The 18,483-nt window shown below is 43.9% G+C and overlaps 1 protein-coding gene across 3 annotated transcripts in view; it reads left to right on the forward strand.

The window, feature by feature from the left end:
* The window catches only part of akt1 (v-akt murine thymoma viral oncogene homolog 1), a 33,637-nt gene that overhangs the window by 2,582 nt on the left and 12,572 nt on the right, over positions 1-18,483 (forward strand). For all 3 annotated transcript variants that reach the window (XM_030443737.1, XM_030443736.1, XM_030443735.1), the window contains 2 exons: positions 3,161-3,337; positions 18,188-18,316. In XM_030443737.1, the coding sequence (XP_030299597.1) occupies positions 3,292-3,337; positions 18,188-18,316 (175 nt within the window). In that variant the 5' untranslated portion in view covers positions 3,161-3,291. The remainder of the gene's footprint in view (positions 1-3,160; positions 3,338-18,187; positions 18,317-18,483) is intronic.

Raw genomic sequence — 18,483 nt, forward strand, 5'->3', positions numbered from 1 at the left:
GCCCCCAGAGCTGGAGCCAGAAAGATGAATGATTGAAAGCTCCGCTGACAGCAGGGCAGGCAGGCAGGCAGGCAGGCAGGCAGGCAGGCAGGCAGGCAGGCAGGCAGGCGGTGGCCCAGAGGCCTGAGGACCATGTGACTGACTGTCAGGGTACTGGGTTCATTCAGTGGCTGCTGGCTGCAGCGCTGGCAGCAGCCCAGCTTTTCCACACAGGCCGCAGTAGCAACAGGTCGCTCCCATTAAAACAGCAGCGCTCTGTTGTGGCTCCAGAGCCGCTCTTGTGCATGTGTTGCTTTCTTGGCTGTGGTGTGTGTGTGTGTGTGTGTGTGTGTGTGAGTGTGAGTCGCTCAAGTTTGTTTGTGTGATGTATCCCAAATGTGTATATAATGTGTGCGTGCCTGTGTCGCGGAGTACACACTAAGATGCAGAAGGGATCCAAAGGTTTGTGTGATCCTGAGTTTGAATAGCACTCAGTGTGCTTTTTCAAATCCCTCTCCGAGATCCCTTCCAACGTCTACTGTGTGACACGAGCACCACAACCCCAATTGCAATAAACAAAAACATGGAGCAAAAATAAACTGCTCCCATACACTCACTTTTGCTCATTGATGGAAGTGAGCAGCAAAAGGCGTGTTGATGGCGCGTTCAGTGACAGATGCATTAGAGCCTGGGGCTGTACTGATATGACTCGTAGTCTGTCAATAGTCACATCCACTTCCTGTTGTTGTCCCCGCCAGTGAGCTTGATGAGGCCACTCAGACAGAGCTCTCTTTTGATGGCCTTACTCTGACGGAGCAGCAGCAGAAAAATTGATTTCAGTCGATGGTCAGAGATTGCCTGGTGCAATATGTGACATTTGTGTGAACAAGTATGCCAATTGATCGTTCTTTTGCTTTCGCCCTGCATTCAAAGCTGTCTTTATATCATAAAGAAATGCTGAATGAATCAAAAGGTCAAGTGTTATAGTTATGATAGCCTGCAGGTTTTTCATAAGTGCCATTGATGATTAAGTCTATGATGGAATTTAGCCCCATGTTGGTCTATCAGATGACTGTCAGCACTGTCTTATTCTGCTTTGACTTGAGTTTAAACAGGTAAGACTATTGTTCACCCTTATTTATCCATCTAGATTGTTTTGGCTTGAGTGGCAGAGTTTTCCAAGCTTGGGGTGCTTGAACCCTCAAAAAAAAAAAAAAAAAAAAATAGTTTTAGAAACTGAACAGCGACATTTATTTCCAGAAGTCATGACCCGGTTACTCAGGTGATCCGTAGGCCTTTGTTGTGAGTAGTTTTCATGTAGGAGTTATTTTCTTTGTAACGAACTACACCTGTGAATCGTTTCACCTTGTAAAAGAAGCTCAACTAAGCTGTGACTTTGGCTGGCTTAGTTAACTACACTCTCTTTCATTAGGAGAAGCATGTTTCCTTCTGCGTGGTGAATTGGAAGAAAATAGTTCCTATGTGAAACTGCTCACAACAAGGTCTGTGAATTATCCTGTATAACCACATCATGATTTCTTGAAAGAGACATTGCTGTTTGAGTTTTTCACATGTATTTTTGGTGCTTTGAGCACCACAAGCCGAGTGCCATCTACTTAAATTATATTCAAGATAATACAGATATCTGCAAAACTCAACTCAACTGACCCTTTCACACATCTGCTATGTGACAGCATTTTTTTCATTTGTGTTTGATGTGTGAATAGGTTGTTGTTGAGTTGTTCTGTAAACCTCATGCAGACAGCGTGCCGTAATGCTTCCACCACGGGTCAGGTGTGAATAAAAACAGTAACACTCACAGATGGAGAACAAATGCTGTCTATGTTCTCTGAAGCTTTTTAATCTATCCATCCTCACAGTAAACAAAGTGCCCTCACCATACAACCTATTTATTTTGTCAACAGAAAAATGTCACCCCGAGGCCCATTTAGTGGCTGTTCTGGAGCTTTCAGTCATATCACATGATCTTCATAAGCAGATGAAGTTTGTGTAGTTGTCATGGAAATGTGGACAACCAATAATTTTTTTCAGGAGCCACTAAATATTTCTTACTCATGTGAAACAGTATCTGAATCTCATCTGTATTTAATCTGTATTGCAAGACAGCAACTCTATAATTGATTTTACAACTAACTATTTCTTACGCACAAGAAAATGACAATCAGTCTCGATTGCTGTTGTAACAAAACAATGTAAATTAATAGCTTTCAAGCAACTGGAGACATGGAAACATGTGTAGAACATTTTCTCTGCCGTCTTCATTGGCTCTGGTTGTTTACCTTGCTGTGTGTAGTTCCTAAGCTCTACATGTTCACTCTTTGGTAATAGTTTAAAATGTATAATATATAAGTGTAGGATTTTGCGAATTTTATTATTATTGTCTAATTTTTTTTCAATGCTTTTCAAAGTTCCTTCCACGTTTATGTTGCACCTCACAGTGGTATAGAATGGATCATCTGACGGAAGGTTCTGTTCATAACAGAGCAATTGGAAAATCATTTTGTTTTCAGGCCCTTTTTAGTCCGACATCCAGTCCAAGTTTTAGCCAAAGCACAAATCTCCATGTGGGATAATAGTCCCTGCTACTCCCCTCAGAAACTCACATCCTACAGTGTACTACATGTGTGCACAAAAACAAGATCCCTTAAATTTTAAAGCCTGTTTAAATCCCTTTAAATACAGTTAAAGGACAAGATTACAGAACCATATGTTTATGACACGGCAAAATAGGATCCAACGACAAACCATCAGGATAAGCAGCCATGTAACTGCAAAATACGTTTTAAAATCCTTCATTTAGGCAGCCTGGTTTGTGCTATTACTTTCTTAGTCACTGCTGTTCTGGTTATGTTTAGAAAAAACTATCAGGAATGGTTGTGTCGTGTGTGAACAGCATGGAATTTTCCAATATGGGAAGACTTCATTGTGAGTGCCAAGAACCACGGCCTTTCACAGATATTTGAACCTTGCAGTGTTGCAGGTTCCACATGTGAACGTGACTAAATTGTGGTTTGAACATATCCTCCACTAACAGGGCCATAAAGCTCAATCCCACCGCCTCTCTTCTGCTATGTTGACCTGAGGGTTAATATTCAGACAAGTGGAAAAAAATCTTTCACCTCAATATGGAGCTAATTTTTACTCTTTTTTTGACTAATAGGTAACCACAATTGAGAAGGCGGCTGTAAACCCCAGGACCCCGTCTCCAGGCTCCTGCCCAGGGCTGAGTGAAGGAAACAAAGCTGTGTCTCTCCCCGTGGGAAACCTGGATCCTCCACCCTGCCCACCAACATGACCAATGTGGTGATTGTCAAGGAGGGATGGCTGCATAAAAGAGGTAAATGCACTGTTGAAGTTTGGGCTGTATAGTCTGATTTCATATCAGTTGTATAGAGTTTAATTTTTGATTGTTTCAAAAGGAACTGCACTTGGCTGTGCCAGAAACCAAAGTCAAATAAGGATTTATGTATTTTTAAATCAAGATTTAGTACACTCATCATCACCTCATGTACTAGAAACCCCAACTGTGCAAACTGTGCAGCTTCACTAAGCAGGCTAAGAACACAAAATATGCAAAGACCCTAAAATATCTTTGTAATGCAAATATTTCAAAATCCCTTGTTGATACATCTGGCAGAAATGCATTTAAACTGCAAAGCAAGTACTTGCTTTTATGGAATTCATGCACATGGCAGATTTTTATGAACTAAAAATCTAAGTTTTTACTAGAAGACTTGTCAAATATATGACAAGACTCATATATTTGACAAGAATAAAAAAAAAAAAACGTACCGCAGTTTGCTGTTGACAGATTTGTTTTCTAAATACTGCAGATAAACCTGAACCGAATGACGTGTGAGATGATTGATCACCATATTTAAACAGACTGTACAGCAGATCTAATGTTCAGAGCCATCCAGCTGCAGAGTCCCCAGTGGGCCCCATTTAGCTGCTCTGACAGGGCTGTGTGGCGTGGCGTGGCTCTGTGTCGGGCGTGAGTCCTGTTGTTTGGATGAAGAGGCATTCCTCACATACCTGCTGGCTTTGAGCAGCTTTATGTGTGCATACTAACTCTGCCTTCAAACTGCGGCTGCCTCACGGAGCCCACTCCACCACCACCGCCTCCTCCACTACCATCACTACCACCAGGGGCAAAATAGGATAAGGAACCTCTCCAAAACCAATGAAGGCACCCGGGCCTAGTGCCAAGGAACCAAGCTTTTACTGGAAAAGGGGAAACCGAGACTCTGACTCAGGGTATAAGGTGATGGGAGCAGGTCACTAGGAGGGTTCCTGGGACTCTAGGGGGAACAGTGTGCTGCTGTGGTGCATTAGCCCTCGCTCCCCCTCCTCAAGACTTGTGCTAAGAGCACAACAGGCTGCTGTTGTAGGAAAGGGTCAGCCTGGTTCGGCTCAGTTGGTCTCAGGCGGACACACCCTGGTCCTCCCAGTGAGGTCCTCCCTATTAGTGTTGCATTTGCACAAGCCCTGTTGACGACAGAAGAATGCTGCAGAGTTCAAATATAGAGGTTTATAATCTACAATCTTAAATTTCCTACAGCTGCTCATTGAAATCTAAAAGCAATATTCATGTAATTAATTAGATTACTGTCATGTGTCAGAGGCCTTAGAGGCAAACTTTGTTATTGTGTTGAGACGAGAATAGGAACAGGGGGCACATTAAATTCCGTTTGTTAGGTTCACTTGGCATTCATTCCATATCTGTATAGTAGGGCTGCGACTACTGACTATTTTCATTGACCATAATTTTTCCTTTTCATCGTTTAGTCTATAAAATGTCAAAACGTTGTGAAAAAGCACTCACCACAAATTCTTGTAGCCCAAAGTGAGCCTTCAAATAGCTTCTTTTGTCCAAACAACTGTCCAAAAGTTAAAGACTCATTTGCTTCTTACTACTTCACTCATAAATGAAAAAAGAAAAGCAGCAAATTCTGACATTTAAGAAACTGAAACAAGGAAACGTTTGACAGTTGTACTTTAAAAATGACTTCAATGATTGATCAATTTAATGACATTTTCTTTTAATCGACTAATCAATGAATTGACCAATCATGGTATCTCTAATGTATAGTTCTTTCTGGTGTTTACTTCCATCTCTGTCTTTTTGTGCTTCAAACTTGGATAGGTCTGTTTTTCCACACCTTCGCCAGTGCTGATAAGAATGGAAGATTCTGATAGATAGCCAGTGTAAAATATAACTACAAGAGTAGTCAAATAGTTACTGAAAGAAAAACAATCAAAGTAGTGTGGCAGTAGTGTACACACACACACACACTCACACACACACACACACACACACACACACACACACACACACACACACACAGTTCCAGCAGTGACACCCTTCTAGTTGTGACACACACTCATGCACACACTAAACAAACAACCCTTCAGGAATAGTGAGTTGGCATGCTGTCGCAGCCCAGCAGCTGTGCCCTGTGAAATGTCACCCAGAGTCTCTGTGTTTTGATTGGAGGGCGTCCACCTGCCTCCTTGACAGGAAGGCTTTTAGTGTCGCGTCACTGTCACGCAGTCTTTGCCCCGGAGCCACTGCACAGAAGGTGAACCTGCAGTAGCCCTGTCTTGCTGTCCATCACCTCAGCCAGGTAGCCCCCACACAGCTATCATCCCATGTTACACCTTTTAGTGGAGCTTTTTTGCACGGTGGCGCCACCCAAGTGACTCACATCTCCGTGTGGGCGTAATAATAAATGGCTTATACCGCTTCCAAGTGTGTTCAGCATGCTCATTACTCCCATGTGTGCACTCAAAACACTAATTTAATGTTTTCAAAAGATAGCCCTCCATGTTCCCATCAACATTTTGTGTGTGTTCCATGGACATGATCTAAAACCAAACTGCATTCATATGGGACTTAACAAAAGCGGGTACAGTCCTTCAGTAATACTCATTTAATGGTTGTACATGATGAATGGATGTCATGGTACAGCAGCTCTGGAACGTCAGCTGAAACTAACCCTGCCACTCACTCTCGCTCTTTGATTCCTGTCTGATTAGTCATGTTCAGTATGCACTGTGTGGAGGCTCCTAGAAGAAAGTAGAGCAAGCATTGTGCTTAGTACCCTGTAAACCCTCCAGTAGAGCTAATCTGTCATTAGGGCTGCAGATTCTCGGCCTTGGAGTGCTCGGTGCATTTGTTCCAGACAGGCTGCGCTCAGTGAAATGATCTCATTCTGAAGGACACACCTTCATACTTTCTCCTTAAGCCTCGTGCTGCAGTAATGTGTCTGGATTGTGGACACTGCCTTGGATGTGTTGTTGTGACTGTTATCTTGGTTGTCTGTTTTTGGAAGGACAGCTTTGGAATGCAAGACATAGCAGCCGAGTAGGACGGGCGTTGGCGTGTGTGTACGTCTGACCATGCATATGCAAATGTGTAACTGTATGGCCAGTGGCATATTTATTCAGGAGTTACACTGCCAGCAGGACATTACCCGGTGCCCTTATGCACCGACCGCATCGCAAGTACAGGCTTGCAAAAACACTGTAACTTTGTTGTTACTATCATAACCAGTTGTTATGCGTCCACAGATGATACTTCCCTTTTAGATCCTTCACAGAGCGCACCCACACACTTTGAATGTGCCTGCGGCCTCTAGTGGCCGCAGAGACCGAGCAGCATGTTATTTCTTTTTGCAAGTGTGTTTTTCCGAAGTTTCCATCAAAGCCAGAGCATCATCGGACATCAAAGAGGCAGATTGTGGGTTCCCTAGTTTCCAGGGAAGTGCCGCGGCCAAGAACCCAGTGAAGCTCAACAGAACAGCGCTCGCTTGTCCTCCCCTCTTCCCTGGCCCTTGTTTGTTTGACTCATTTGCTCCCTGACAAGTATAAAGAGCCGGCCCCTTCGTTAGGCTAACGAAGGCCGCAACAACTGTTGGATTTGGGTAGCACGCTCAGCTGGCTCCGACTCATGGGGGGGGGGGAGGGAAAGCAGAGGGCACACCAGTAGAGATAGCGAGGGAAAGATGAAGGGGCAGGCAGAGAGGGAGACAGAAGTTGAGCAGCGTCTTTGTGATGTTCCCAGAACATTGCTCAGTGACCCAGTCGGCCTCAGGAGAGCAGATGGATGTTATGTGCGACATGCCACAGAGACCCTCTCACGGTTCGGTTTGGAGCTCATCAGCTGATTGGCTCCTTTGCTGGTCATGCGGCTGAAGGACACCCATGAGCTGCTCCTCCAAGCGAAACCATGTTGGTGGTCCAGGAAAGTGCATGAGACACAGTGGGAATGGAGACGGGAAAGAAGCATGCATGGGTTTTGTGACACAGTAGTCAATATAGATGAAACTATTTTTCTTATCTTTTGAATATTTGTGCCTTGTGCATCTGGTGAACAGGCTTCCAATCATTCAGTCAGCATTCGTATTTGTTTTCTCTCTGCATTAGTGATCCTAGCATGGGGACCTTGTGTTTTCTGCACAGTTAAATGCTCTTCAAAGGAGCAGGCCCACCTGATTAAGAATGTCTCATGATGCTGCAATGCTGTCTCAGGATTTCAGGACTTTGACTGGCTGCCAGCTCTGCTGCAGGGCTCACCCAGGCTCTTACACATCCCCTCATTATGGCTGTCATGGGCCACACAATGCTGCAGCACACACATTACGTAGTGCAGAACTGTCGCATCTACATTTAAGGCTGCAAATAACAATTATTCGTCATTATTGATTAATCTCACTCTTTTTTTCCTGATTTAATCTTTTACTGTATAGAATGACAAAAAAGATTTGAAAAACACTCATCACAATTTCCCAGAGCTTAAAGTGATGTCTTCAAGTTGCTTGAACAGTCAAATACCCAAAGTCTCTCCGTTTACAATCATGAATGACAAAGAAAAGCTGCAAATCTTTTTCAATACATTTTCTTTTGATTGATTAGTTGATTAATAGTTGCAGCTCTTACCTTATTGTCAGGCTTTTTACACATAACAAGCAAGTCTCAAATTCATATAAAATGACTAAATCGAGTTGAGTGGATCCTAAAATGACTGTTTCGTGAAGTGTGTGGAGATGTCATAGTGATACACTTACTTTAATCAGAAAACAAAGTTATGCAGTGATTTGCTTACTTATAGAAATGCAATTTCCTTATGTATCTTCTTATAAGTTTAGCAATTTTTTTGTGCAATTTTTTTATCTGATTTATGAACTAGTGTCCTAAAAGTAACAAACACAACTTAGGAAACACTATCCTGTAAATTTGCTGCCATTCAAAATTCATATTTCAATGTAAAACAAAAGGAAGGAGACTTGCATCTTACATTTTTTATTGAGGCCATATTCTACATATCTTGTGAATGGCTCATTGCATAAGTATAGCAGTGGAACAATTTGAAGATCTTTACAATAGTTCTCAATTGATAAACACAAGTTGTTATCAAAATATATCAAATCAAAGAACAAGATATTTTAATGTGTTTTCCTCTAAATATTCAGTTGACATCAGTTCGAGTCCAACATGAGCCAAATAGAATAATTGGAAGGAGATCAGGTTAAGGCATGTTGATGAATTTTCTTATCAAATTTAGGAATAGAGAAGTTGAAGCCTAGATTTTGCTACAGCATTTGTTCTAACCAATGAACAATCATGAAAGGTCTATGTGTGGAAAACAACTAGAATCTAAGTGAGAGATTAAAGGGATTTTTGTGGAGGGAAAACTGAATAAACTGGAGGAAAATATTATGTGATGCTGGGTAATTAAGTAGTTTACAAAAACTGTATAAAAAGTTTCAGGCAGATAACTTCGCAACAGATGATTCGAACTTTGATGATTAAATATTCAAACTCTACCCAGTTGAGCACCAGCAGTGGAAGTTGAAGTGCCAGGCTGGTCTAGGAAAGGAGCCCCTGTAGGCTGGGTCCAGCAGCAGAGGGTGTCACACCGGGAAGCCAGCGCTCTGGCCCGGGTGTCTGGCCGTCAGCGCAGACCCCCTGCCCTGGGTAATGGGAAGCAGTCTTTCTGTTAAATGTGGTGGAGAGAAGTAAATTACTGGGGTGCAGCTGTCGGCAGGCTGGCTGGCTGGCATGTTTTGGGGGGGGGGGGGAAACCAGGAGGCTGAAGGAGGTGGCACCTCCACCGCTCGCCTCCTCTCACGGCAAGCCCGCTGTGTGCTTACTTTGCTGTGCAGAGTCCGCCTGCTCACTGCAACTGTGGCGCTCGGTAACGGAGCGCTCTCCGTCTCTGTTCCTCTTTGTCTTTTTGTCTCTGTCGTTTCCTCTTGTTCTCTTCCATACTTACTCCCACATTCTTCCTCTTCTCCTCATCTCTATTAACTCCCCTCTTTCCTCTCTGCCTCCGCCTGCCCCCACCAGCTCCCCCCCCTCTCTCCCGATACTCCCCCCACTTCCAGCACACACTCCTCACCCACAGCCCCACCACCCTGTTGCTAGGATAATGACCCTGCTGACAACTCAGACCCATGGCGGAAGCGGCTATGGACCAGCGAAAAGCTCCCAGTCTATGACATCAATCACATCACTGGCACCTCTCTCTAGTTTAGGAAGGGTAGGGGAGACAGAAAGATGGAGGGGATGCTCAGCTGTCTGCAGACTAAGAGTTGACTGTATGCTCAGATATGTGCTGCATCCTGCACATCAGCTTTTTGTTCTTACTCAGAACATATTTCACAAGTTATTCAGAGGCCATTCGCGGGGTATTGTCACATTTTTAGAGGGAAGCCACAGCTGGAGATGACTTGTCTTGTTTCCTCGCTTGTTTGATGGGGTTGGATCTAACGCTGGTCACTGAGAGTTCATTGGCACTAATTTGCTCTAAATAATGTGTGTTTATTTGTTTGCCATGCAGTAACCCAGTTAACTAATCCATGGACTGCTTGTTTACCCAGGGAGAGGGGGCAAATCTCAGCCCCAGTGTGGCAGGGGGGAACTTCCCACAGTGTCTCTATGGTAATCAGCAGGTGTCACTCACCACGGAGAAGAAGTGAGGGCTTTCTTACAAGCGTGAGAAAGAGGGGCAGCCTCCATTGCACCCCCACCTCCCCCTTGCTTTTTTTTTTTTTCCTGTTGGGGTAGCAGCGGCAACCACAGTGACAGAGAGAAAGAGCGAGGGATAAGGGGAAGAGACAGAGAAGGCTACATTGGAGGCCAGGGTGGCCCTTCCCCGCAACCTGTTGATGCTGCTGCCAAAGCCCTGGCAATGGAGTCGCCCCATCCAGCTGCATGGGAGAGAGAGGGGCCAACAAAAGAGGTTTGGTGTGGAGGGGAATGTCAGGAAGACATAAAGAGAGTAGGAATAAAATGAAGGAGCCCAAATTCCTGGACAGTTCAGGATGGCATGTGAGCCTGGCGTTGCCTTATATGGTCAAAGCGGAGAGGGGCAAATGGGTAGATGGGTGGCCAGGCAGCAAAAGAAGCCCAGCTTAGAGCTCTGTGGCTCAGAGCAAGGGACGGTGTGGGGCGGAGTTTGTGGTTGCTGGGGCTCAGTGGTGACCCCTGCATCAGGGAGCCCCCTCTCCTCTGGAGCGGGCGGCCCGTGGCTCATTGAGATGCAGGGCACAGGGTGGCAGGCCGCAGCTGCAGCCTACAGGCAGAACCCGGCAGAAAAGGGCCGAAGAGATGGCGGGGGCGGCTGAGGAAAAACCAACAAAAGACGCAGCCCGCTCCCCCCCCCCCTCCCTCGCTTTGGAGTTCTAATTCCCTAATCCTCAACCTCCGCCTACCCCCCCTTGCCCCTTCTCATCCGATTCTCACCACTCAAACACACACACACACACACACACACACACACATACACAGTTTGTGCAGTTACCACTGGCTCCCTTCCTCTCATCCCCAAGCCATGAATGGCCAGACGGGGACAAAACCCAACAGCAGCCCCCTCAGGAAGTCCAACCACTGGGTGTGGGCACTGAGAGGCGCATTTTGTCTGACCCTCTCTCTCTATCCCTCTCTCCCTCTCTGTGAGTGTGTCGTGTGCGTGTGTGTGTGTGTGAAGCTTATCTAGTGCCAGATGACTAAGGTGGTAATTTCTGTTTAACTTATTGTTCCTGAAATGTTATTAAAATCCTTCAAAGTCAAAAGAGACAGGGGTGAGAAAGGGATGACGTGCAACAGAGCAGTTAGTTTGGACACATTGTTAGGCACTCTCCTTTTGGGGGCCCACGATGAATGCCACATGATGTGTCTTATTAAAAGCCAACAAGCCACAGCAGCTGGGACCTCAACATTCCTGTCGTTGTCACGTAGAGACGGACAGAACAGGACGCTCCTCGGAAACAGCAACTAACCTCTGTCACTCTCTCCCCGTTCTGTCTAAAACCTTCCACATTTTTTCCTTTATTTATTGACCCCTCAATGAGCCTGCCTGGCCAGTCCTTACTGTTGAGGCCTCTTCCAAGTTGACTTGCAAATGGCTTCAGTGTTGAAAGAGAACATGGATGTATATTTAAATCCTGCAAGTCCTGGAGGAATGTGGTGAAACCTTTTTAGAACTTTAAACTTTTAGCATCCAAAATATAAGATGTCACTTTGATTCAATGTTGTGTTGTGTTTAAAGGCTTTCAGATCACAAACCATTAGACCTAGGCATAAACTGTGTTTGATGCACACGTGCATAAGCAAACAAGATGATGCTCCACCATGTGCAGCTGTATCCGAACCTGTTCTCTCCTCCTGTACTGTGTGTGTGTGTGTGTGATAGAGGGCGTGGCGGTTTCAGGCTGGAGCTGTCCACAACACACAGACATGCAGCAGTTGGCAAATAAAGATGAATTCTGTTGTGTTTGGCAGCGGTTCTCCGTTCATTATTTTCCACTTTGCCCAGCGCGCATCCCAGACCTCAGCAGCTGCTTGTCATGTAAAGACACTCTATCAGGCCCTGACAGCTCCTCCCATGCACACACACAGTATGCATGGCTCATACACACTTCACTTGCCCTCGCACCCCCCACTCACAGTCCTACATATGTGGGGAACATATGTAGTGATCTGTCTCACTACCACTCCACTCCTTGCACACTGCGTGGCTTTCCCATCCCCTCTAGTTCTCTCATCTCTCATCTGGTGTCAAATCAGTCTCCCTGTTCTTTTGTCCTTCCTCTAATTCGGTTGAGTTCAGCCACATGTCTGCTGTCACACTTGACTTTTATTAGAAAAGCTTTGATTCCGGGACGCAGATCCTTGAGTGGATTTCCTCGTAGCGAAGTGTCTCTCGGCAGTTACAGTCAGACCTGACACTTGAAGCAGGCCTCATCTTATCTAGGTTGTGGTCAGTTTGTCTGTTGGCCAGTTTCCTGTTTTGGAGAACACGTTGACATCAAAAGGCTTTAGTTTACATCAGTGATGATGAACTGACTTTAAAGCAGGAGGCTCTGCTGTGTTGTTATGGGGCCTATTGTCCTTTGTCAGCAGTCTGCATGGTGTTTCTTACTGTACACAGGATGTAATTGGGGCCTATTCTACAAAGCATTGAAGTCAACTCTTATGAAATATTGAAGCAGGGCTCATATTTGGTCTTGATTTATTCTGTGGGACTATATAACAGCAACTGTATAGTATAATACACATTTTTCCACATTCATTCTCCCTAACTGTATTTAAGTCAGTAATTAAGAGAAACAAAATGTGCAGCTGTCGGTTTCACTTTCTCGTCATGTCAGCACTCAAGAAAGGCCACAGCGTGGAAAGTAGAACTGAATAAAAGTAGAAGAAGGGGAAATGAGTGTAAATAGGAAGCTGACAAGGGTCATCTTTGTTGTTTGTGCTCTGAGCGCAGACTGTTTGTGGGGGGTTACACTGCATAGACACACACTCAGACTACCGGATATAGCTGCTTCCACTGTTGTCATGTGACCTGGTTTGTGGTCACAGACGAGGAAGTTGCAGTGTCCTCCTGTCTAGAAAGAGCATGCACCTAGTTAAGGATGTGCATTGCAGATGTCGAGTTACACAATATTTCAGTGCCGCATCTCTGAGACAGTCTGTCTCCCTTTTTTTCCCATCTACACGTGGAAAGTGTGACTTTTCCGTTTTTGCAGTTTTAGTATCACTGTAGTTGTTTCAGTAATCTCAGGAGGAGTTTACACCCCGAGTGTCACATTCCTTGACGTGCTTGTTTACCACCATGTTTGTTTGTCTGGCCTCGCCCCAGTGACCATACCGACCTGTCATAATAATCTTAAGTCCCCTTCCAGTCAAAAATGTGTTTTTCTTCTTGTTTCCACATTTGAATGTTTGACACTAGAAGGTTGTTTTTACATTTATCGCTCAAATTGTACATTTTTTCTGTGCTCACTGAACATCTGATTTGGAGAGGTGGGTCAACGTGCATGATTTGTGACATCACAAATAGTATTGAAGCCACTTCTGGTCAGAAATTTAGTAGACACAAGTGTGAAGTAATCTGGAATTTTTTAATGAGGGAGAAGGAGAAGGTGCCACTTTAGGGATTTTACTATGGTAATTATACTTTTTTTCTTGCAAAAAAACAAGTTAGAAAGAGGATGATGTTAAATAAATTTGTGTGTATGCCTTAATACATGTGTAGAGGTGATCTTTAATAACATAGTTCCATAACTCAAGCAAGTGACAGCTGTTTAAACGCGTCTAGTGACTGAGAATGGTGAGCTGGCATTGTCATCATCCCCACAACCATGTGACCAAGGCCACCTCAGTGTGGGAGAATGTCGAGCTGATACACGCCATGCCACGCGCTGCTGCGTCACGTATGACCACCCATGCTACTTCTGGTGAGTGCTGTGCGTCAGCGGAGCTGGCATGAAAAGCCCAGAGCCTTTCAAAGTGGATGTTGTTGTAGTCTGTGACACACAAAAACCTTTCCCTACCCAGAAGGCAGTGTACACACACAAATGTATTTACACACAAGCATACACATGCGTACACATAAACACCTGTCCAGGCCTATCAGAGCATCTGAATACTGTAATGTTCAAGAGGTCTGTACTGAGACTGGAAGGGATTTGCTGCATTGCAGCTGCCAAACCCAAACTTTTAAATTGAAAGTTACAGGATTTCTTCTCTTGAAAGTTTGGAAATTGCCGAAAGGTTAAGTTCACCCAAAATAATAATTCAGTCATCATCTACTCATCCTCATCGCGATGGAACGTCGGATGAAGTTTCGTAGTCCTCAAAACATTTCTGGAGCTTCACAGCAAAACGGCATTGCAGCGTTCTTCTAAAGAAAACTGAAGTGGATAGGGACTTGTTTTTAAGATGGCAAATAAACAGCCGAAAACCAAATATAGAAGGCTCCATATAGCTCTTCTGTCATAATTCAAGTCTTCTGAAGTCTCGAAATGATTTGAAAAGATGTTCATTTTAACTTTTATGTTTTCAACGTTAGGAATATGCTTGAGTTCAAACCTAAAAAATTATGTCAAAATTGAAAAGTATGGAATGATTAAGATCAAAACAAATAACTAACCTAAGTTAATATAAACAGCTGTTAAAATAAGCCAAATAACAGTATACATTGATCTACAATGCTGTGTGTGTATAACAGAACTCTATTTTCCAATAGCATTAATAGTAGCAATTCAGATGTGATTGTAACACTTAAAGAGGCTGAAAAGTTTCAGTTTAGGTCCCTTGAAAGTGCTTGAAACGAATGGTACAAACCCTGAAGTTTAATGTCCACCAGCGTACGTTGAGCCTTCATCTGGTGTCACGGTGTCAGGTAGGGGGCTCATTATGCTGCCTCTGCATTGTGCACATACTGTCCTCACTGTGGGCTGGCATGAACTATAGCTGGGGGATATGGGTCAGCCAAAACCTGACCACAGAGCGAGGCACCAGCTGGGGCCCAGCTGAGGAAAACAAGGCTCGGTACGTTGGGCTCAGGAGACTTTCTGGCCGCAGTGTGAAAGATTATGGCAACTTATGTTTGTGTTGAACAGGCTCTTGGTTTCACTCTGAGCTAATGCTTGTATGGCTACAAGTACTATTAAATAGCACCTCCTCTATGCTAAGATTTTATGCTGAAGTAAGGACGTCCAGTTCTCCTCAAGGCATGTGATAAATAACACCCTGCATGTGGATTCTCTGGAGACCATCGTGCACGTATGGGTGACTGATGTAGATGGGTTGATTGGTGGGGCCTGTAGTTTAAAACAGACAAACGACTCATTCAAAGTAATTGTGTTACATTGAAACGGGCATGAGGGAAATCCAGCGCACAGATTCTTGCCGCTGTGTATTTCAATTAGGCCGGTACGTGTCAGACAGCTGAATAAAGTTGAGCTAATTTCTAAATGAGCTATGTTTGGTATGAAAACACTTACTCTGCAGAAAACGGGATGAAAAATCTCCTCCTGTGCCACAATGAAAAATGTAATAACATATTGGACATCTGCTGTGGATTGAAGACTAAAGTATCTTGTGTTCTGGGCCAGATGTTTCCTCTGGTGTTGTGATTGGTGCCACCACCTTGCCAGTCGCAGTAAACTTTTGCACTTGGGTGTTTGCTTTGGATTTAATGAGCTGATGCTCCGCTGGAAGGTGATGTACAGACAGCGTCTTTGACAATGCTTCTTCCTGCTGTATGTGGTCAACTTCATCTTTTAAGTGCTTCTCCCTTTCCTCCTCATCTTTTATCGTGACAGAGTAAAGCCATATGGAAAATATCCTATTATAGTTTGCTGCTCATGTCATTATTTTCTCTTAAAAAAATGTAGAAAAGAAGCAGGAAGAGGAAGTTCGTAATTTTGAGGTGTCAAAGTGACAAATCTTAAAATCTGACATTCAGCCAGCGTTGTAAATTCTTGTCCTCTTCTTAAATATTTTAGAAGGATGTACACTAAAAAGAGGAGACATTACTGGCTGATCGGCTATTGGTTTCATCAGTCAGAAGTGTGTGTGTGTGTGTGTGTGTGTGTGTGTGTGTGTGTGTGTGTGTGTGTGTGTGTGTGTGTGTGTGTGTGTGTGTGTGTGTGTGTGTGTGTGTGTGTGTGTGTGTGTGTGTGTGTGTGTGCGTGTGCGTGTGTGTCTGTGAGAGTGTGAAGGAGGGTAACAGAAGCTCATATTGACAGATCTCCTACCTCTCCCCTGCAGACACACACACCCTCTCTCTCACACACACACACACCACACTTCTGTGTTGGAGGAAATGGGGCAATTAAGGACAGCTTGCTACAGCTCTGCATGGGGTTAATATGTGGCTCCGTAATTAAAAATAAATTACACTTTTCCTGTATAAATATTCAAGTCCCTCTCCACTGTGTGCCACTGCCTTGTTATGGTATGTAAGCTGTTTTTTTCCCCCGTCTGCACAACATCTGGCGCAACATTTCCTGAAGCATCACCGGAATAAATTGAGTTTAGTCTGCCTACGAGAGATTCATTTGTGTGATGCTAGTGTGTCTAAGTGAATGGGATGGATATGCATGGCTTGAGGTTATGGGTGTTGTCTCGAAAATGGGAATTGTGGAAAGTTTTATTTGAAAATTGAACGCAGGCTTTGACAGACAAACGTCAAAGTCTTTTTGCAGTTCTTAGTGAGTGCTGCTGCATATGAAAGAAAGGGGTGGGTATAAAGCCTTTTTTCTTGGTTCTAGAGATAGCTGCATAAACACATTTATAAATTGCCTCAAGTGAGGCAGCAGCAGTTTGGGCTGAAGAATAGTATGAAAATGAAACAAATATGTGAAAAAAAATCCACTAACCTGACCTCTGTAGGACAGAAACCAGAGCGTTTTGGTGAAAAGTACAAACTGACTCAAATTTGGGAACGCAACTCAACGTCACGCTGCGGTGGCCAGTCACAGAAGACGGTTTTCAGACCGGCTGTTCTGCAGATAACCAGTAATTAACTGCTTCTCATGGCCAATACCAATAAAAAAAAAAACAAATTTCACGTTACTGTATGTTAAAAAGATGTTCCGAACCTGTAGTTTATGCACGGCTGAAGGTAAAGAATAAGATGTGGCGAACGAAGATAAATGTTTTACTAGACTTTATCGCTCCCTTCTGACCGTTGCAGGACATGTTGTGTGTTTATTGGCGGATTACAAACTAAGCGTGTGTAGATGCTTTGTTTTAAGTCAATGAAAGCGTCTTGGTTTTATATTGTGATCTTTATTCATCAGCTACAATTTTTGATGCTATTCACAACACATGCTTCATATTGGCCAAGAAATGTGACAACAAACATCCACCAGATTGCTTTGAGTTTCAATTATGTTGCTTGGTGCCTTAAAGAACATTGTCCTGTGAGTAGACGACACCAGCAGGGGCAAACACGTTGCAGATAGAAACCTTCTCTGGGATAGTTGTGGCTCCCAGGCACAGATCCAGAAACAATCATACTTTCTCAGTTGTGTCCCCCCACACCAACGCAAAACTGCACCAATAGCCACAACACCTAATTTGGTCTGAATACAGCCGCACACTACATAAATCTCCAACGGAACTTTCACAGGATATATACACACGTATTTGATAATGTAGGTGGCCAGTTTTGACATGGGAGAAGAATAAATGATGATGTGTCTGCTTCTGCTGCACTGAATTTGATACTTTTTTCTTTTAAACTGTCCAGCTTTCCTCCAGCAGTATTATAGGAGTGCAATGCTAAATCGGCGGCGTACTCTTTAAGTATACAGAATATTCACTTCGTGTTCAAACTAAAAAGAGCTTTTCCTTCCCTTCTGGGAGCATTCGTCGGTTTGGTGCATTTTAACTAAACAGTTGAAAAGGTAGGAGGACGGAAAAGTTTTTGGGACAGTTTTGATGTTCCCTTTGAGTCTACATTTCAAGTGACTGCTGGAAAGAGGACAGACTGGCAGGGGAAAGGGTCCTGACTCCTACTAAAACCACCATTTGTCCTGCAGCTGACCTACACTAAAGGAAAGATGGTGACAAGATGGCCATTTTAGGGTGCACCGGTGAACAGCATAGTAATTAGACTGCAGGAAATGTGTCGCACCTCTGGGAATTAAAACTGAAAGAAAAAGGACGACACAGTTTTGCCATTAATCATGAAGGCACAATGTAAACAAAATGGCCGTGCGCCGGTCAGCATTTTGTGAATGTGAAAGCACATGAAGTTTCTCAATTAATGCTCATGTGTGAGCAGAAACCCTCTGAAAAATCTCCCAAATTTTGTCACAAGTTGTTTTTTTTATGTGGTCTCCTATAACTCAGAAGTCCTCTTTCAATGTCTTTCTCATATCAGGAGAATACATCAAGACCTGGAGGCCAAGGTATTTTCTCCTGAAGAGTGATGGTACATTCATTGGCTACAAAGAGCGACCGCAAGATGTTGACCAGCTGGAAACCCCCTTAAATAACTTCTCTGTCGCACGTGAGTATCTGCTTCACAGAAACCACCGCATTTTTTCCCCTCTGTTTCTTGGCAGCTTGTTTCACGCTTTTTTTTTTGTTTGCTGCCTTCTTGTTTTCACTTGCATTGTTGTAACAAATATGCTCCCATACTTGTTTTGGTTTTACACGCGTTTGCACCTCTCTACA

The sequence above is a fragment of the Sparus aurata genome, chromosome 16, assembly GCF_900880675.1.
Source record: "Sparus aurata chromosome 16, fSpaAur1.1, whole genome shotgun sequence".
Taxonomy (NCBI): Eukaryota; Metazoa; Chordata; class Actinopteri; order Spariformes; family Sparidae; genus Sparus; species Sparus aurata.